Genomic DNA, 20,424 nt, shown 5'->3' with positions numbered 1-20,424 from the left:
TTTGTCGAGATGAATACGGCCAGAAAGATCCGTCTCTATCATTGTCCATGTAGAAAGATAAAAAGGTCGATCGCGACGGTGTAACTAGTGGGAAATATATTTATGGACAATATTTAAAATTTTAATCAAAATTTCGTTTTAATACAAAATGGACGGTCAAACGCCAAAAGAGTTAACGGATAGTATTAAGTAAGATAGACGAGAGAAAAAATATAGATTGAATCATTGTAATACCATGGTTTTATACTAGTGGATCACTTAGTTCGGATTCCGCTGGGTGGACGGTCCTAATTCATAGATAACATTTCATGTGTACGGCCGAAGGTGGGATGATTAGAGACTGCTTATGGTATCATTTCTCGCAATTTGTGAAGGCTTCGAGAGAAGAAAAAAAAAAAAATCGGATTGGCTGGTGTACCACACACCAGCTATATACCCAGTGTATGCACGTCGGCGGGTCCCATGATGAGGTATGTGTTATATCCAAACCGTCCATACATTTGGAGAGATCGTATTAAGGATTAATCCGAAAAATAAGACAGATCTAAAGATTAAGTGGACCACACTGAAAAAAGTAGTGGAGGATTGAACATATATCATTGAAACCCTTTTGGTGTCACAGAAGTTTCGGATCAATATACCAAAAAAAATTTCCACTTCATCCATGTATTTGACTTTATTAACAGATTGGATGGAAAACAAGCATTATAGTGGGCCCTACAAATTTTTTAACTGTGAAAATCATTATTCTCGCTGCTGTTTTTGATGTCGATGTGGTCCATTAGAACTTTGGATATTATTCATTTTTTGTCTAATAATTTAAAATGATCTCGAAAAATGGATGAAAAGTGTGGATATAATAAATACATCATTGTTGGGCCATGTAACTTTGATCTCCTTTGAACCGTTCGTACAACTCAGAGAGCTCCAGGAGCGTCGAAGCTCGTCTTCGCAAACCACGTATTTACGCCAGCTATAGAGGCAGATTGGCTGGAGTACCACAACAGCGATGTGGCTGGTGTGTTGACGTCACCAAGCTCTGTGGGTTCCATTATGGGTATGAGTTATATCTAAACCGTCCGTCCACTTGGTTAGCTCGGCATAAGGCTCGAGCCTAAATATAAGAGAGATCCAAAAATCAAGTGGACCACAATGTAAAAAGCAGTGAAAGATTGAACGTTGGATTAATATAATATTTGTTTTTTAATCTTAATACAGGTCCGTGTGACCTTATAAACAGATTGGATGGAAATTAAACATTAAGGTGGGCCCTACTAATGTTTTAACGGTGAGAATCATTGTCCACTGTTATTCGTGGTGTGGTCCACTTGAAGGCTGAAAATTACTCATTTTTAGAATCAATATCTAAAATGATCTCCAAAAATGGATGAACGGTGTAACTCGTCTTCGCATAACACGTACCCACACCAGCTAGGTTGCTGGTGTGTGGTACCAGCCAATCCACTTCCTCCCGTCCCTAGCTAAGGACGGACAGGGGCTGGGGGGCCACCGTGATGTATGGGTTTTATCTACACCGTCTATCCATTTTTTCCATATCACTGTAGCGTATAAGCACAAAAATGAGGCAGTTCCAATGCTCCAGTGGACCGCACTGTTGGATTTAAACACCAACCGTTGAAAACTTTTTTTGCTATCGAGGTGCAATGAACCATCACGGTGAGCCCGAGGAAGGTTTCAACAGCCGCTGCTTCCTGTGGTGTGATCCATTTGAGACTTGGATCTACATAATTTTTAGGCTTGTACCTTGAAATGATAGGGCAAAATCGATGGACGGTGTGGATAAAAACCATACATCACCGTAGCCCCTCAGAACACCATTCTCATCTCTGCCACAAATGGGGATAAAACTTTCCGTGGAATTAATTTTCTGGAAGGCTAAAACTTAATCCTATCAATGGATGGGGGAAATGTTCCTGTAAGGCGGACCTTGCTATGAGTTATGTTGAAGTTGAACTACGTAGGCCCACCATCATGTGGGTTGAACATCCACCCCGTGCATCAGATGCAATGTCCCCAGTTTGGCCTAGACCCCAAAATTTAGGCAGATCATTGTGTTCGTCCCACCTAGATGAGTGTTCCTCCAACTTTCATGCCTTTCTAAAACTCATGTGGGCCTCACCGAGTGATTTTAGATGTTCTAAGCATGATCTACCACTATTTCAGATGGTGTGGCCCATGTGATTTTTTAATACGGCTGATTTTTGGAATAACCTATGTTTAGGAGGAGAGCCACCAGATTCACGGTCCAGATGTGGGTCCAATATAGTTCGACGGACCTCGAGCCCAAGCCTGAGACCGTGACCGTGCACCCCAACTTGGAAAGAGAACTGTAGCTATCAGATGGGTGATTGAAACCAATGCCAAAATAGTTCAAGAAAAACAGAGCAAGTTCAACTCCACCTGTATAACTATGCTGAGAATAGAAAAGGGAAGCTGAGAGGAGGCAAACAGGATACAGGTGTGGCTACATGCTATGATGAGAAAGAGAATTGTTTTAAATGGCAGGTGATCCATCCCCACGTTTTCTAATGTTGCAGCTCGTTTTGGGGTGTCCTAACATGAGACGAGCACAATAGATATAAGAAGTGGACTTCATATGATCATCATTGTGGGCCCCACACAACCTTTGTTCCACAGTTTAGTTTCCTAATGATCCCGTTGGGGCAGGCCACACATGATGAAGAGTAGAGCTCACAAGAAAAAAACCCAGTTTCCTTTTCAAGTAAACTCTTAAGCTGTTTAAAGACTTATTACGTATGAAATATGAACCCTACGTTAGAAAACCACCACCATACTTAAAATTTCCAAAATTCCTGGAATTCATTTAGGGTGTTTGTTTTTTCAATTACATCCGTAAATAGGGGTAAATAACCATTAATGACTTTTTAAGGATATTTGTTTGCGAGGACAATACATGGGTAATTATGCCTTGAAAACAGGGTCCAAATGCATGAAATCCAATCAAAATCTGTAGGTCCCAGTGATATGCATGCGATCCACACCGTTCATTTGTTTTACCATCTCATTGTAGGGCATGGGTCCAAAAATAAGGTATATTGGAAGCTCAAATGGACCACACCACAAGATATAAGGGGTTAATGACTTCCACCGTTCAAAATTGAAGCCTTTGTAGGCCCCTTAGGGATGCGTATCTATCAACCTGTTCATAAGATCACATTGGCATGCATGAAGAGTATGCATAAATATTAGCTTGATCAAAAACTTCTATGCCCCCGAGAAGCTTTCAACATTGTGGTCTACTTGAGGCTTTGGATTTGCATCATTCTCATGCCCTAAAATGAGCTAGCCAAATAGACAGAGCGTGGATAAGATACAAGCATCACGGTGGGCCCCACAATTTTTACATGTGAAAATTGTATGAATTCAATTCCCTAGAGTCGGAAGCTTTGCAAACAAGCTCACTGTCAATGTCAACCTCGGGACCGTTGTTGTAATTACACGGGTAAATAATCATTACTTATTTACCACAAATTACACTCGTGGATAAAAAATCAAACAACCATTTAAAATGTCATCACATGCCCTTTCAATGTTCAGATGAGAACCAATCTCAGAATCCTATGGCAGTGTTAACATAGGAGAACGAAGGATTAAGAGTGTAATAGACATAGATAGACACTGTATGCGTTCATCCAACATATGTGTTTAGTTTGAACATGAATACATGTATGTAAGTTCAAATTGGCTCGTTTCAACACTGAGGTCTTGGTATCGATCCCTAGTGGGGGTGGCTAACAGTGAAGTGTGAACTCACAGTGGGGTGTACTAACCAGCTAACAGGAAAAAAAAAAAAAAAAAGTTCAAATTAGCTAGATCTTTCACTGTATATGTTTACTACCACATGCAACTTGCATGGGCATTTGGAATAACCTTCCACAAAAATACACATTTGGATTTACCTCCCACAAAAATAGTAAACATGGCAAGAACACATTCCTCCCAAAATATATATGTATAGGCATTCTATTTTTTAACGGGCATAATGAATCCCTTTTGACTTATCTTTCAATAAATCAATGTTATATCTATCAAAAAAAAAAAAAAGGGAAAACAAGGACTGTAACAAACATGCAGATTCAATACACAACTTACAGAAGTGGATCCCATCAAGGCCTCCTTATGCATAACTTACGCGATTGCCTCAGTAACCCTGCCTGACTTTTCTGCCTATTCAAATACATGCATAAGCAATATGACCGGTGAACCTATTACCACCAATACAATCAACAGGGCTGAGCCGCATGGCTTAGATATATAATGCCTGTAACTCTCGCTAACTACTACAAGCAGTGGAAAGCAGAGTGAAATTGGAGAGAGATGGTAGAATCAAAGTATGGTGTTGGAATGTTCTGAAGCAAAGATCAGCACCATTCCATACCATTAGGTCATGTGTTCCGTGTTCCAGGCTCACCAAAATATAACAGGAAACAGAGATCATCGGTAGTAGGCCATATGCCTAGATGATCTAAATGGGGAGGTGTCAAAGGGAGAGGTCCTGGTCAATTGCGTGGGTGCATTGATAGGTTTCTTGCTCGTAGACTTGGTTTCAGAACGGAGCCATGACTCAACAACTGAGAGAAGGTTTGTAGCATTTTTCAGCTCATTGAGCTCAGAGAGCTTCTCAGCTCTTCGCAATTCACCGTCCTGGATGTATGCAACATCTGTCGCCCACGTCTCCAACCCATCAAATATATGGGTGGCATACACGATAGTGGCTCCTCTCTGTAGTAAGAAGCATGCATTTGAATTAGTGAGGACATTTCAGTGAAGGACTAACTAACATGGAAGCTTTTTAGTCCTTGAAGTTTTTAGGGGAAATAGGAAAGATCTGATTCGTGCACAGTTGCATGTGATCAAACAAGAGAATGAAGAATTCCTTACATCATTACATTCTTCCTTGAAAAAGTCTAGTAAATCCAGCCTTGAAACAACGTCTAGGTCAACCGTGACCTCATCTAGCAACAGTACCTATGATTCATTACAATGCTAAATATGGTTAATAATAAAGATAAAAGTCACATGTATACAACTACAGTTCATGCTTGACTCATCAGTGTGCTATACTATACATGTATATAGGCTTCATGGACATACTACTGATCTCGAGCATTCATGTACACAAACATACAGATAATTTGTAGGCATGCAAGATGGTTGTACTGTGGGAGGAACATGCATGCATAACACAAATGCACATACATGATGTTTTGACGCCAAACACATGTTCCACAAATTGAATGGTCTACAGTCCAAATCATACTGCTCTTGCATGACTCTCGTTACTCGCATCAGATTTCCTCTCATGAATTTATTCGCATGATGACAGGTTGAAAGAAGTTCGAGAAGACTTTGGAACCGGGTCCTTACTCTTGCTCCGGTGGTAGACTCTTAAGGAGTTTCAACACCAAGTTAAAGGTTCGAGTACCCATAGGTGGTGAAATCCCACTACGGCGTGAGCGTGTGAGGGTGTGTGTGCATGTAAAATAAAAAAAAAAATTGAGAGAGAGAGAGAGAGAGAGAGAGAGAGAGAGAGAGAGAGAGAGAGAAGACTTTGGAATTGGTACAAGGACCATGGCCAAACCAAGTTGACTTGGAAAAGTTCCATCCTTTTTTTTACACACGCACTCACACCCCACACACACCACAGTGGGATTTCACCATAATGGGTACTCGAACCCATGACCTCGTATTGAAACTCTTGTGAGTCTACCACTGAGGCATGAGTAGATTTTGGTCATAAGTTGCGACAGTTTTATACAGATAGCTCAAAAGGCAATGCATCGCTTGTGCACATACATGGGTAACATAATGCACATACATTCGCAGACACAAAGATGCGGCATGCAGACATGAGATAGACACCACCCAAAGAAATATACACAAAGCTTAATAATACACACCCATCCAACAATGCATATGCAAGCATACATACATGCGCATACAACTAGAGAAGCTTACGCATGCAAAAGGATGAATATCGGCATACTTGCATCCCTACATACACATTTTCCACAGGCAGCAATGAAATGTTTGTACTTCTCATTGACCTCCAGGAAAAAAAAAAAAAATTCTAGAAGAAAACTATATGCACACCCACCCATACACGCGCAGACATATTATGGTATTGCTAACATGAGACCACTGCAGCTCCATCTTAACAAATGAGCAGAATATCATTGGACACTTTTATCCATATCCATTGGAAGGCTTAGAATTATTACGATGGTTATTTTTCCCTTTCACAATTTTACAATTTGATGGATGAAATATACAACAGATGCTACCCAAGACAGTTCCCCTTTTCTTCTTCTTCTTCTTCCTTGAACAAGCACCCAAGTGATTATCAAACGCCCTTCGCTGAATCGGTTTTCTTTCTCCTTCACATGGAACTCATGGTTCCCCTTTTCTCTTTCCATTTTGTCAAACACCCATCCCTCTTTGCCCCACAACTCTCCCTTTTATCAAAATGTTAAGGATCAATGCCGTCAAATGAGACATTGGGATGTAAGAAATCATTTGAATTTGCAAATCAGATCATTAGGATAATTCAATGAGATCTGGATTTTCCATGGATTAGATTTGGTAAAGCTGACATTTTGAATGGTTTATGAAATTTTGGTAAAATTAGTGTATTTTAGTCCATTTCGGGGTTTTACACATGCTCTTCCTTTACCTTGAAGTTGTAGGATATGCAGCACTTGATGCACATGCAGGCTAATGTGTCATGGCATTGAAGCACATGATGCATAAACTACCTGGAAAGGATGGAGAAGCCCCATGCAGATTTGCACTCGCCGTCGCTGCCCATCAGAAACTTTATGCATCCGCCACTGCAGATCAATATCAAGCAGGTCGATCAGCTTCTCTCTCCTAACAGGATCTACACCTTCAACTGCAATTGAAAAAGAAGATGAAACAAAAGCAGAAGGAACTCAAATTTTACAGCTCAAACTCATGCTTTGCTTGGATTTCCAGCAATAAAGGAAAACTTGGCATTGGCAGAATGCAGGGCAAGAAAATTTCATCCTAAAGTAGATTTATTATTGGGATGACTGGAAATCAGATCTTAATAAAAATTGAAATCTGTTGCATGTATCTAAAGAAATCAGAATAGAACTGTATATCAACATAGTAGTCCTGTCAATAAACGAATTTATTGGAAACCTCAAAGAAGAAAGTATTTTATGTTCAACAAAGTTCTTGTCCCTCTGCACATGGTTTGTGGGTGATTGTGTGCATCCTTAGGGATTAGTGCCACCTTAAAAAGGGGTGGGGACACCCTGTCATCATTAAAAAAAAAAAGTTCTTCACTTTGCTCCAGGCATTCATAAATGAGCAAATAGCTGTATTTTATGTTCAACAAAGTTCTTGTCCCTCTGCACGTGGTTTGCGGGTGATTGCGTGCACCCACAGCGATTAGTCCTGCCTTAAAAAGGGGCAGAGACACCCTGTCGTCATAAAATAATAATAATAATAATCTCACCCCTCTTTAAGGAAGAAGAAGAAGAAAGCACTCTTCACTTTGCTCCAGGCATTCGTAAATGAGAAAAATAGCTTTTATTCGTACAAACAAATATATTGTTGGAAGATGACAAAAGAATACAGATGAGAATAAAGAAAGAAAAGAAATGAATAATATATAGCACCAAAGCCTGCACGCTACAGTTTTGTTGTAGATGGCATACCTCCAAAAATCATGTGTTCGGCAGAGAAATCACCTTGGAGTGGAACCTCCCCCTGCAGTCAAAGGTTGTAAAGGAAAATTCTATTAAACCCTTCATGGCAGCTCAAAATCCAGGATAAGATCTTATCCGATGCATGATTCCATATGCTCCTCATATGAGGTGCATGCATATTGTCATACAGTGTTAGATGACAACGACCATGGAGGTAGAATTATCTTATTGAGAAGACAGAATGGATACTGATCACTCTGTAAAAATGATACAAGGGGTTGTCTGTGCACATGGGATCATGGTTGAGTGACCAAACCACTGCTTGTGATGCACTCAACATACCTAGTTCTGCCCTACATGCCAAGAAAGCATTAGGAGAAGACAAAAATATTTCTATCTTTGAGCAACATATCCATGATACTCCTAGAAAAAATGCACACGATGTCCACAAAACCAATTGGAATGCTAAGAATTCAACCAAGAGTTTGTACAAACTAGATTATTATTGTAACAGAGTAGTGAGTTCTGCTCTTTGTCAATACATGTCTACTTACATTAATTTTTAAAAGAAAAGACAAAAGACTGCCATGGAGGATAATCACAATTATTTTCAAGTAACTAAGTAAATAGGAAAGCTCACTTACAGCAGAACCAACGGTTTTGTTCCAAGAACCTCCCAGATAGGCAAGGTCACCACTACAGACCAGTTGGGTATCGTGAAAAGCAGATCCATTGAGCACTCGTACTACATCCCTTCCTCCGACCATATGCTTGCCTGCCAGTATCTTCAGCAAAGTGGTCTTCCCTGCAAGTGTATTAACAACATCAGGCACCTAAAAAGAAAGCCAAGATCTAGAATGCAATCATATATATTGAATAGGGAGGAATAGGGTGGTCCTATTTTGAGGAAGAGATCTGCTAAAGCTAGAATAAAAAAGAGGGTTAAAAAAGGAGGAGATTAAGTGGCAGTGAAGATCTAGGGCAGTATACTTCAAAGAAAGATAACAAAAACACCAAAATTTCCACATAATAGATGCAATAGTATACACAGCTTGATAGCGTATGGTAAAGGGATCAAAGAGTAGTCAAAATGTTGTGAGTTGATTGTGAATTTCTATTTGGATCTTCTTTCATAAGAGGGGTGGGTGGGAATGACCTTTGCTCAATAACTTGCATTTTCATCACTTGTCTAGAGAAGCTGCAAATTGGATCGAACATCCTATCCCATCTAGGAGGAAGAGGTGAAATCTATGATTACCAGATTGGGAAGAAACAAGGTTCCAATGCCAATGGCTTCCCCACATGTTCTACCAATAATTTTGAGAGGAGGTGAAAGAGGACAACCTTCATTTTGTCTCGAAAATTCTACAACGAGTGTAACTTTTTAAAGAGATTTAGGCTTTTTTCATTGTTGTGTCGGTCCACAAGGAAGAGGGGGCTGAAAGTCTAAAAGACTTGGAGGTTCTTACAAAACATTGGCAAAGATTTTGGAAATGAGGATAAGGTACTAGGCAAAGTAGTCTCAAATCGCAAGATGCATTCATGCATGGATGACCTGCGGTGAGATCCTTGCTGCTCATGAATGCATTGATTCAAAGTATAGGGAATGGCAAACAAAGAGTAATATGTAACCTACATATGGAATGGAACTTCCTGAATTAGATGATGGGGCGACTGCGCTTCGGGTGAAATGGAGGAATTGGATGCGGGTGACTGCAAATAGACTGCTAAAAATAGACACAGGCAACTGGGATAGAAGGAACAACATTTCCATGATGCCAATAACTAACTAAGAAAAACTATAATTCATTGCATCTAACAGCATTAGGGTTCCAAGAAAGAAGAATTATCTGGTCCAGATGCATCAGGATGTGAACAGTGCCTGAAACACATGTTTTGTACAAGCAGGCACACTGTTCACTGATCTATGCTGTTGATCTTCTGGGTCACAACATATGGGGTGCCAAAAAGTTTTCCAGATCAGAATCTCCGAGCATTCCAATCTTGAGCCTTTTCTCCAGATCCTTGCCATATTGTTTCCATAGGATGTGTTTGGTTGCACCAAATTTCATGATATTCTGCACAGATTTAGACTGGTAAATCATTACAAATCATGAAATTTCATGATATTCGGTGCAACCAAATGCACCCTCGGTCATCTATTTTTAGGCCTCTAATAGATGAATCAAGCACCGAATCAGGGAGCCTCCCTCATCAGAGTGGGGCCGTCCCTCATAAGAGTGGGGCCGTTGGTCTGGATAACCAAAGCAAGGGCCCCACCTGCACAAACTGATCACAACAGGACATCATTCACACCCTGGTCATGAACAGATAATTCCTCCTTGATGAAAAAGGGATAACCGAATCCGAGAACAGATACCAGATATAACATCTAAAAGACTACAATTCATCTCAACTGAGAATACTTAGGATGGAAAAGCTAGATTTCATGCCGTGATCGAGAACTGATTCTCTTTTATCAGATTTCATCAAGATTCGGCCGACTCAACTCGATTCAACAAAACTCAAAAACTGACAAAAATCGGCTCAATTCTCCAAGATTTACAAATTTTATATCTTCTAAATATCAAATACTACTGAATTTCAGTATGCGAACTCAAAAAACTCAACCGAGCTAGTTTATTCAAGTTTTCAAGTTTGAAAGCTATAATTTCATGCAATCTTACACCTAAAAAGGTGATTCGCAGATAAATATAGAAATTAGGGCAAATTTTCGACTGTAAACTGATGGGAATTCAGAGAAACGGAACCGAACGCACCAGATCCATTGGCGCCGACGAGAAGACACCGAGATCCGGGAGAGATCTTGAGATTGAAATTGGCGAAAATAGGATTCTGAGATTCGTAGGCGAAATGCAGAGCTGATACTTCGATGCAGCTGGAAATCTCCGACTCCACTTCTTTTCCCATTTGCCAAGAAGAAGAAAAAGCGCCTCACTGAGATTTTTTGTATTTTTCCTTCTGATCTCGCTTTTATATATAGGCTGATGTACAACCAATCGATTTTTGACGCGTGTCGTCTGAAGAGTAAGCCGTTATTCAGTGAAGTAACCTCCAGTGAGATTCCATGCAACTTACTTTCCAACGGGCATGGTATAGTAAAGGAATATATAGATCGAAACCGTTAATTTTGTTTTAACGATGGTCGATTGTCCATGGTTTAAAATATATTGGTATAATACTATTATCAACATCACTTCCGTCAATCTTTAAATCTGTTTTGTACCGCTTAAGTTGAAGTAGGACAATCGGATGGATAAGATCTTCCAATATACTGGGTCTGTATGACCTAATCAACATATTGGATGTTGAATAAACAGTATAGTGGGCCTTAGGAGGATTTTAATGGAGGATATCCAATCACTATTTTTTCCTATGGTGTGGTCCACCTGAGATTTTTATCTCCCTAATATTTCAGTTCAAGCCTTAAAATGATCTGTAAAAATGGATGAACGGCATGGATGAAATACATACATCATGGTGGGCCGAAAGATCACCGAACACCAGCCACGGGGCAGTTGGCAGGGGCAGTAGCCAATCCGTTTCCTTCCTCGACACTGCGGAATATGGGTTGCATATAGTTCTGTGGAGACTATTCCACTGAGTGATTTCATTTTTTTTTTATTGTATACTGATGCTGCAATAGCGAGCTGGCTACTGGACAGTGCTCTTCGGGCGCCACAATGGTATATGTATTTTATCCATGCCATACATCCATTTTTAAATATCATTTTATATCGTGATCCAAAATTATATATAGATCCAATTCTCAAATGTCCCGCGTCACAAGAAAACAGTGTTGATTGAATGACCACTACTAAAAACTTCCAAGGCCCACTGTAATGTTTATTTTCCATCCAATCTGTTGATTAGGTTAAAAAGACCTGGACGAAGGTAAAAGACAAATATCAGGTTCATCCAAAACTTTCGTGGCCATAAGAAGTTTTTAATAATGGGTGTTCAATCAAGGCTATTTACTTTGGTGTGGTCGACGTGTTCGTTTGATATATCTTGTTTTTCGTCTCATTTTTAAAATTTTCTGAAAAAATGGATGAACGGCGTGGATAAAAAACATACGTCATGGTGGGGCCACACAGTACCGTCCAATAGCTACTTGGTTTTAGATCATCAATAGGCAATCGGCGTCCCGTTCGAGTGCTTGACCTGGCTCCACGTGCTGGGTTCACCGTTCACCACGTGTAAGAACGCCTCTAATCCACGTTCCCAAAAGGAAAAGCCTTGGTTACCTGTTTACTCTATCTAACATGGAGAAACGACTTGCACGAAATCCATACCGTCCATCATGTACACGCCTTTTCTTTTGCCATGATCTAAAAAAATTAGGCTAATTCAACACTCAGGTGGGCCATACTTAAAATTAATGGTGACCGTTCCATTCTAACCTTGTAACCCACCGAGTATTGGATTATTATAATTTTTGTATCCAATGGTTAGAATGAGGCACTGCACATAATGGACGGGTTGGATCTCATGAAACTTTTGCCTGCGTGGATATCGGTTCGCGGAAGTAATCCCGGTAGGTACGGGCGCGGATTAGGTGAGGGGCAGTGGTAACGGCTTAGGTTGATGCACTGACTTTGGGGCCTAACTCAATGTATTTGTTGTATATCAACGCCCTCCATCCGTTTTTCAAGATCAATTTAGGGATCGTCATATAAATTAGGCAGATCCAAATCTCAGGTTGACCACAATTTAAGAATTGAATTCCCACCGTTAAAATTTCTACTAGGCTGCAGAAGTTTTGGATGAAGCTGATATCTGTGTTTTCACTACATTCAGGTCCGTGTGTCCTTATCAAAAGGTTCAGATGAGTATAGACATTACCCTGGCCTCAGAAAGCTTTTAACAATAGGTGTTCAATCGCCACTGTTATCCTGTGGTGTGGTCCACCTGGTGCTTTAATCTATCTCACTTTTTTGTGAACACGCCATGAAATGAACTGTAAATATGGATGAACGGCGTGGATATACAACACAGAGATCGAGGTAGGTGCCGAGATCGTACGCGGATTTACTGCTAAAGGCTTTACCAAGAAGTTCCCGCGCAAGATGCTGGGTGATCCCACTGCAGTGCATGTGAAAAATCCATTCCGTCCATCCGTTTTTAGAGATTAATTTAGGATTGCAACTAAAAATAAGGAGGACACAAAACTCAAGTACGTCATGCGAGAGTTAAAATTAGGAAAGAAATTCCTACCATTAAAACCTTATTGGCTCCACCTTGATGTTTATATGCTATCCAAATTGTTTATAAGGTGGGTCCCAGTGGGATGAAGTGAAAACACAAAAAATATAGCCTTATACAAAACTTTTATGGCCATAAGAATGCTTAAACAGTGCTTACTGAATACTCGTTGTTTTTTCCCGTGGCTAACTTGAGTGTTCGATGCACCTAATTTTTTTTCTAAGATGGAGTGGATTTCTCACAAACATCTCGGTGGACCCCACCCAACACCATTTTGCAATGGAACTTCCAGCTAAAGGCTTTAGCAGGAAGTCCGCGTCCCACCTAATCCGCTCTCGATAGGGACATAACCTAGCCCCCTTGGACACAGATTGCCTCTTGGTATGTATGATCATAAATATGGCGGATCAACGCATAACTGGACTACACCAGATAGTAATCTTGAGTGGACAAAGCATTAAAAGCAAGAGTCATCTATGGTGTGGTCCACTTGAATGTTGGTTATGTGTCATTTTTTTACTCATACTTTACTCATACCTAAAAATAATCTAAGAAAATCGATGAATGGCATGGATAGACAGATGCATCACGGTGGGCCCCTCAAAGATGTGCCCGTTCATGGCTGTAGATGGGGTCAGACACTTCCAATGATAGCTGGACGGGCCTATGAGATGAGTGGTCTGGATCCACTTCCCCTGCTTCTACTGCAGAAGGCTCTGGCACTTCCAACTGCAAGTCGCCCTTGGACCAGACCCACGAGATGACTGGTCTGGATCGACTGCCCCAGCTGCCGGTGGGGCCACAAGCCCCTTCCCTACCTAGCTTTAGATATGATTAGTGGATGAATCTTTGCGATACAAAGGTCTTTCACTCTGCACTGGTTCGGCTCATATTCTGGTAATTTAGACCGGTGGTGGGCATATAACTGCACGCGGACCCCAAAAATCTCAAAAAGTTTGTGTGCCCACCGTAGTCGCCCCGGCGGATTGCCTGCCACCCCATCTGCAGGAAAGCTAGGTGCGCTCCGCCGCAGTCTCTGTGAGAAGTCTATTGTGCCTATCCATTTTGACTGCTCATGTTAGGCATGAGCCAAAAAATGAGGCAAAACTCAATCTGGCCACCCGACATGAAAATAGTATAGAATTGAATGCCTATGTTTACACTTTTTTCTGACCTAATGGGAACTAACAGGATAGTGTCATGTGGAGACACTACATGCTTGACATGTGCAGAATCCACACTCGCACCTGGAGAGGTTTGCAGTATGTTCTTCCTTTGTCATTACTTATTATGTCACTAACGTGATGATATGGATTCTTATGAGGTCATTTTTAAGGGGATGAATCACTGCATGCTACATGACTACGATCAACGGCCCATTAAATAAGGCAACGTGCCTAGTATAATTATAAAAGACCCACCGAGCAAACGTATCCTATCTCACAATGGGATATGATCTTATATGTGAGGTTGTTTCTCACGATCCTTTCAAAATGGAAATCAATTAATGGCGATTCAGAAGATTCCGAACAACTAAAGGTTGAATCGACATTTGAAGTAGCCCGAATATGGTCCCAAACGCAAATCGTAAAGGGACAGTTGAACCTATAGCAGGTCTCATTCTTTACGATGATCGAAATAGAGAGAATGGGAAATCTCGTCTATTCAAATGACATATCAGTGCCGGGTGTCAAATTTCACTCCGATGGTCAAAAACCAAATGATCTAAACCATGTTGCCGTTATGAATCTTAATTATGATGCTCTTTTAATGCGAGTTATATAGGAGAGTATATATGTGTAGGAGTTGAAGTTTGAAATCCAACTATTGTAGGTTTTCCAAAGACCTTCCTAATTAAGAGTTTTCAAATCTTATTATGTGTAACGCCTCGGATTTCGAGGGTCGAGTAAATACTCGACTCCTGATATATCGGGTGTCATTTATGCTTTGCGAAAGCAGATTCTATAGTGTGTTTTACTTGGCATGTGAGCAATTGAGAGATTTACAATGGACCATGTAAGATACCCTAGATTTAATATAGATTTTAACTCAAAATACAACTAATAATAAAATATATATATATCTAGTGTACGGGACAATATCCCTGCTAAAAATACATATAGTTTTAAAACACAAAACATATCGACCCAAAATCTCATTGCTGCCCCTAAGGTGACATATAACGGCCCGCCCAGCAACTGAAAGTATGAAAGCTCCTCCTCCAAGTCCACGAATGCCTCCTCTGATGCGTCGGATTCCATAGTACTTGTATTTATAAAAGTATTTGGTTGGTGTTTTAAAACACCGTATCTGAGTGGGAATAAGTGATCAACTCGGTGGTTCTATTAACTTTAAGTTACATATGTTATCGATTCCATTAGCATAAGTAATGATAAAGCAACCTAAACACCCATTTCCTAAACACTCTTATTAATGCACGTGTATGCTGTATGAGATTATGCATGCCATCACAATCCAACACTCCCTCGTATCGACTCCATCTTCTTATTCGCAAATGGCCAACACTCCCTCATCATGCGATCTCAACTCTCAAGTCGTCACACCTAACTAATGCAATACGATGAATGTTCGTGTTAGCCAAGTAAATAAATTAAGTTCATTTATCAAGCAAATTTAACGAAGATGGAATATCTCCATACAATCAATGGCCTTATCTAGATTGTTAGGCCCAAGACAGTCGTAGCGACTTCGTGTCTGTGATTCTTAATCCATGATAGGGTTTACCACCTAGACGACAACTCTCCAATTAATATGAGGCTAACACTAGCCCTATCAACTGTCCTGATCGATCACTCGAGACCCGGATGACACAGTCTGGACGCACGAGTTTAGGCCGCCCATCGATGGGTGGAGGCCGCCCACAAGTGATGCAAGGGTTGTCACCTAAACGCATATGTAAAACGGTTGCAACATTATTATGGTTTGGTGTACTAGGCTCATAGCCTTGTTGGTTGCTCATTGGTCACTATATGGATGCTCGTCACCCCAGCGTATGCCAACAATACAGATACAGTGTCCCATACCACCATGTCCGGCTCTTGAGACTTGAGGATCATGTCACTAACGGTTACCAGTAGGCCTCTCCAGGGTGTGGGGGTTCTCCAAATTAAAGCAGGCGTGATCATACAAGGTGGATACACATGGTTGGTTAGCTTGTAGACTAGTTCGGAAGACTTGGTGAACCTCGACACAACCGGCACTGGGTGCGAGCATCCCGTATAGTCCAATTACTGTCGGTTGTCCCCGTTTAGCTCCGGTCAATTAGGTTAGTCTGGCGCAACCTACTCAATTATGTTTGCCCTCATAAATTTATGGTTTGTCGGCCAACCCGATTAACCAAAAATCCATAATTAATCAATATACTAATAAATTAATTATCGCAGCTATAGGAAAGTGTATAAACATGTAACACCCCATACCTTCTAGTACTTGAGTGTTACCATGTAGATAAATTTAATATAAACACAACTATATATATATATAAATAGTGCAACCTAAATACACTATGAGATACATATACTTTGTAAATATTTAAAATTTCATGCTAAAATGATACGTATGTATTTAATGTATATAAGACATAATGAAAATAATGTTATATTAAATAAACATAATGAATAATAAATTCACAACATAAAATCAAATTACAAATAATAATGTAACATTGAATATCTTTTATAGATATATATACAAAGATCATTAAATACTTTAAATGGAATTGTAGGTTATTTAACAATATTATCAAATACAAATATAAATTTAATTAAATATGATATTGTACAATCTTCAATTCATTTATACGTATAATATGATATTGTATATTATGAATTATGTATATTAATGAATGTGTGAACAACAACATGTAATTAGTAGTATGTTAATATTAAAAGTATATTTATATATATCCGTATGAGATTTTAAATATATTGTAATTATAAGTAATATACAAAAATAATAAAAATTATATTAAATTAGTGTCGGTTAGTAATATATGATAAAAGCCTTATGAGTGGCCCATTAGGATATTTTAACCGTTGACGTCTAACTTCGAAATCACTTGACCACTAAAATGACAAGAAACCATTGTACGACTACAAATCACGTTGTGGGCTCCACCTAGACCTTCGAATGGGCTGATATTTGACAAAGGGTCCTGATTTGGGGCCCCGGGGAGAATGGATGATGTGGATTTCCCTTCAGGCATCATAATGGGGTCCACATGAGGTGCACTTGCACCTCACATAGCTGTGCACAATGTGCATTGGATGACCAGCATGGTCAGCCGAGCGCTGACCCGACGAAATTGCTGAAAAGCGAGGGGAAATCCTCCTAAGGTCTGGCTGGACCGACAACCGTCCATCTGGACGGTTTGTGACCCACTTTCGATCAGCATCCGTGGAATCCAGACCGTCCATCGGTCTTGTGAAGTCAGGATGACCACGACCATGACAAACGATCGGGCCCATGCAATCATAATCATGCTCGGGCAAAGAACGTCAGGAGGACGTCCGCTGAGAACGTATTGTTGCCCACTTTGAGCCATCCTTCAAACAATCCAAGCCATCCATTGGGCAAGCGAGGTTCAGGCGACCAAAACCTAAGCATCCAAATCACCCTATGCACACAGGCATGCGAACATGCAGCGGACGGCCTCTAATGGGCAACCGTTTTTTTCGAAAAGAGTCGTTACAAGAACTTCTCCACGTCAGCGATCCGTGTCTGCGATTCTCATTCAATCCCAGCCATCCCTCAGAGTAGAAATCCACGCATTCCACCCACTGCCAAGAATGGGCAGGCAACTGCCTGTAGCGTCGGTTGGCGTGGGAAGCATTTCTCTTTTGAGAAGTTCCAACTGGCTTGATCCAAGCCTTCCGTCAGGCCTCATGGAGCAATCTCCACCACTTCCCTTAGGGCAGCGGCAGCTCGGAAGCCAGGAGTTTCTCATCGCACGAGAAAATGGAGGGAGGCACGAGATCTCGTGATGGTTGGTGATACGCCGATAAATGGTCCATTTAGTGGGCCCTGCAATGGTCAATGACCCCATCTGACCCATCCAAACAGAGCAGATCACCGTGATAGGCCCAAGGTGGAAAAACACCATTACAGGTGGCGTCATCTTCCTCGTTAAACCGGAAAACCCACCGCGATAAGGTGGGCCCCATTTCCTGATCAAGAAGGCTCATTCGATGGGCCAGGATGGTGGGAAATCATCCCGCGTGGTGGATCATTCCCATACATGTGGGAAATGACAGTTACAGTCACCTAGCCATGAAGCCATGTGACAGAAAATTTTGGTCGTTGGATGTAGGGCTTGAGCACACTTCGTGCCTATAAAACCAGCTCCATTCTCTCGGGATTCTCACCACCATTTTAGGAAATAGAGAGAGAATGAGTGTAGGAAGGCGAGCTCGATGCTGCACTGCACCAAGTCGACCCATCTAACTCGGGTCGAGTTGGCTCAGTGCTAGCCGTTGTACCCATTGTGAGAGAGAGAGAGAGAGAGAGAGCCCAGCGTAAGCTTGGTGTCGCACTGCACCATATCGTTGAGATCAGTTTGGGTCGAATGGGTCATTGCAGACCAGAAACGTCATTGCAGAGAGGAGGTTAGAGGGTGAAACAAAGGTATGTGAGGTTGGAGAAGAAGGAGCCCAGGTAACTCCCAACACCACCTTCATTGTTCGTTTAATTTACAGCAAGGTTAGACTGATTAACTCTCTTGAGCAAGGCTATTTCTGACCATTATTCCACTGAGTTTCAACCACCAAACCGAAACATTTCCAAGGCCAAAGTCTGCCTCTGATTAAGGCCGAAAATTGCCGCTGATAGGGCTGATAACATTTCTCGATCGAGGCCGAAAACAGCCCCTCTAACGGGTTGTGGAGATGGCCTGGAGGCGGTCTTCCTGCCCGACTAGGAGTGTCTTCCAGGCGGGCCCAGATCTGGGGCGAGACTGGCTTTGAAAACAGGGCCAAGCACAGCCTTGCGTTGGGTCTGAAGGTTGGGTCAGGGGCAGCCCACGACCTAAGCTTAATTTGGGCTAGACGATCATATAATCTTGTGGGCTCCACAACATTGCACTGTGTGCCTAGACCATTTCAGTAAGGGAGATCGCACCTCCTTGCACAAGGTGGGCCGCACATCTGGCCCTTGGCTAACATGCTAGGCTCTGTCCAGATTTTAGTCCAGTATCCGGGCCAAAGTGCCAGCACCGCAGTTGGGCTGTGAGTAGACCCAGTCCCAGTCCCACAAGGCTGGGCTGAGCCCAAATGCAATCTAGGCCTGATCTCAGCCGCACCACACTAGGGCTGTGGGCCCTAAACATTCCAGAAGAGTGGGCCTCACTTCCATCGGTGGACCACCCCATCCTCATTCAACTGGTGGTCACCTTTAATGGTGTGCATGACACATGTATGTTAATCCAACCATCAAAGTCATGGGGCCCTTTAAACCTACATTAGATTCATTGTAAGCGTTTCCATAATTATTATTATTAGGAATTCTAAATATTAGAAATGTATGGCCTTTAGTAAATTATCTATACTAATATCAGATATTACATATATAGATTATTGTTACTAAATATTAATGTTTTATTTTATCTATTAGAGCATATTACGTATTTTCATCACAATGATTATTAGTGTCATGTTAGCTAATGTTGGGTATATTATTAATATTAATGGTTGTTTTGAAATCATTAGTACAATCCTTGTTAACATGAGTATTGGTATTAATTCTTGTTATATTATTGTTAGTAGTATTACATGCACTATTTAAGAAATTATTAGACATTATAAGAATGATAGGTAATATCGGTATATCTACATACGAACTTGTGAACCATCATTATTAAATTGATGGATTAGTACTCCTATTATGAATATTATTCAATCCATTATACAATAATAATAATAATAATATGAACAATTTAGGATTCAATTCCTAGAATCTAAAGTTAAGACTAAACCCTAGGAAAAAACCTTAATTCTACACTAAAACCCTAAAAGATAACCTTGGGCTGTGATCCTAAACCCTAGGTGGTATGTAGAACTTAGATCTAATTGTACATCCTGATTTATGGTAGGATTTGATTTTAAGGGAACGCACATTCCCTAGTGATGCTGGTAGGCGATGCAGACTATAAGGTGATGATTTCTTCCCCTTAAGCTTTTCATTTTCCTATTAGCTTAAGTTATAAATTTATTTTAATTTATATGATATCTCCATTCTATAATCACATGTGTGGATTGTTGGAATTGAGTTGTTACATCACATGCTTAATGTTTATCCTGTATATTTAATTCATGCTATTGGATATCTTGTGAATTGCTTATGGGATTTAAACTAGTACATTAGTGGAAAACCCCCACTTATAAATGTACACCCATACTTAGGATGTAACTCAATTGACGGTGATTGCAATGGACCTTCGACCTAGTGGTTATTGAGTGATGGTTTA

General features: G+C 40.7%; 1 protein-coding gene across 1 annotated transcript; it reads right to left on the bottom strand.

Annotated features, from left to right (window-relative positions):
• Nucleotides 1–3,838: 3,838 nt before the first annotated feature.
• LOC131240409 (ABC transporter I family member 19-like) lies at nt 3,839–10,676 on the bottom strand. Its single transcript, XM_058238625.1, has 6 exons — nt 10,499–10,676; nt 8,363–8,523; nt 7,728–7,779; nt 6,798–6,934; nt 4,924–5,010; nt 3,839–4,764 (listed from the first exon to the last, which is right to left on the bottom strand). Exons 1-6 carry the CDS (start codon nt 10,647–10,649, stop codon nt 4,477–4,479), a joined length of 876 nt encoding a protein of 291 aa, XP_058094608.1. The 5' UTR covers nt 10,650–10,676; the 3' UTR covers nt 3,839–4,476.
• Between the last annotated feature and the right edge of the window lie 9,748 nt (nt 10,677–20,424).

The sequence above is a fragment of the Magnolia sinica genome, chromosome 3 (assembly GCF_029962835.1).
Source record: "Magnolia sinica isolate HGM2019 chromosome 3, MsV1, whole genome shotgun sequence".
Lineage (NCBI taxonomy): Eukaryota > Viridiplantae > Streptophyta > Magnoliopsida > Magnoliales > Magnoliaceae > Magnolia > Magnolia sinica.
The sequence above is the reverse complement of the archived record's forward strand: the minus strand, read 5'-3'. Positions and strand labels throughout refer to the sequence as shown.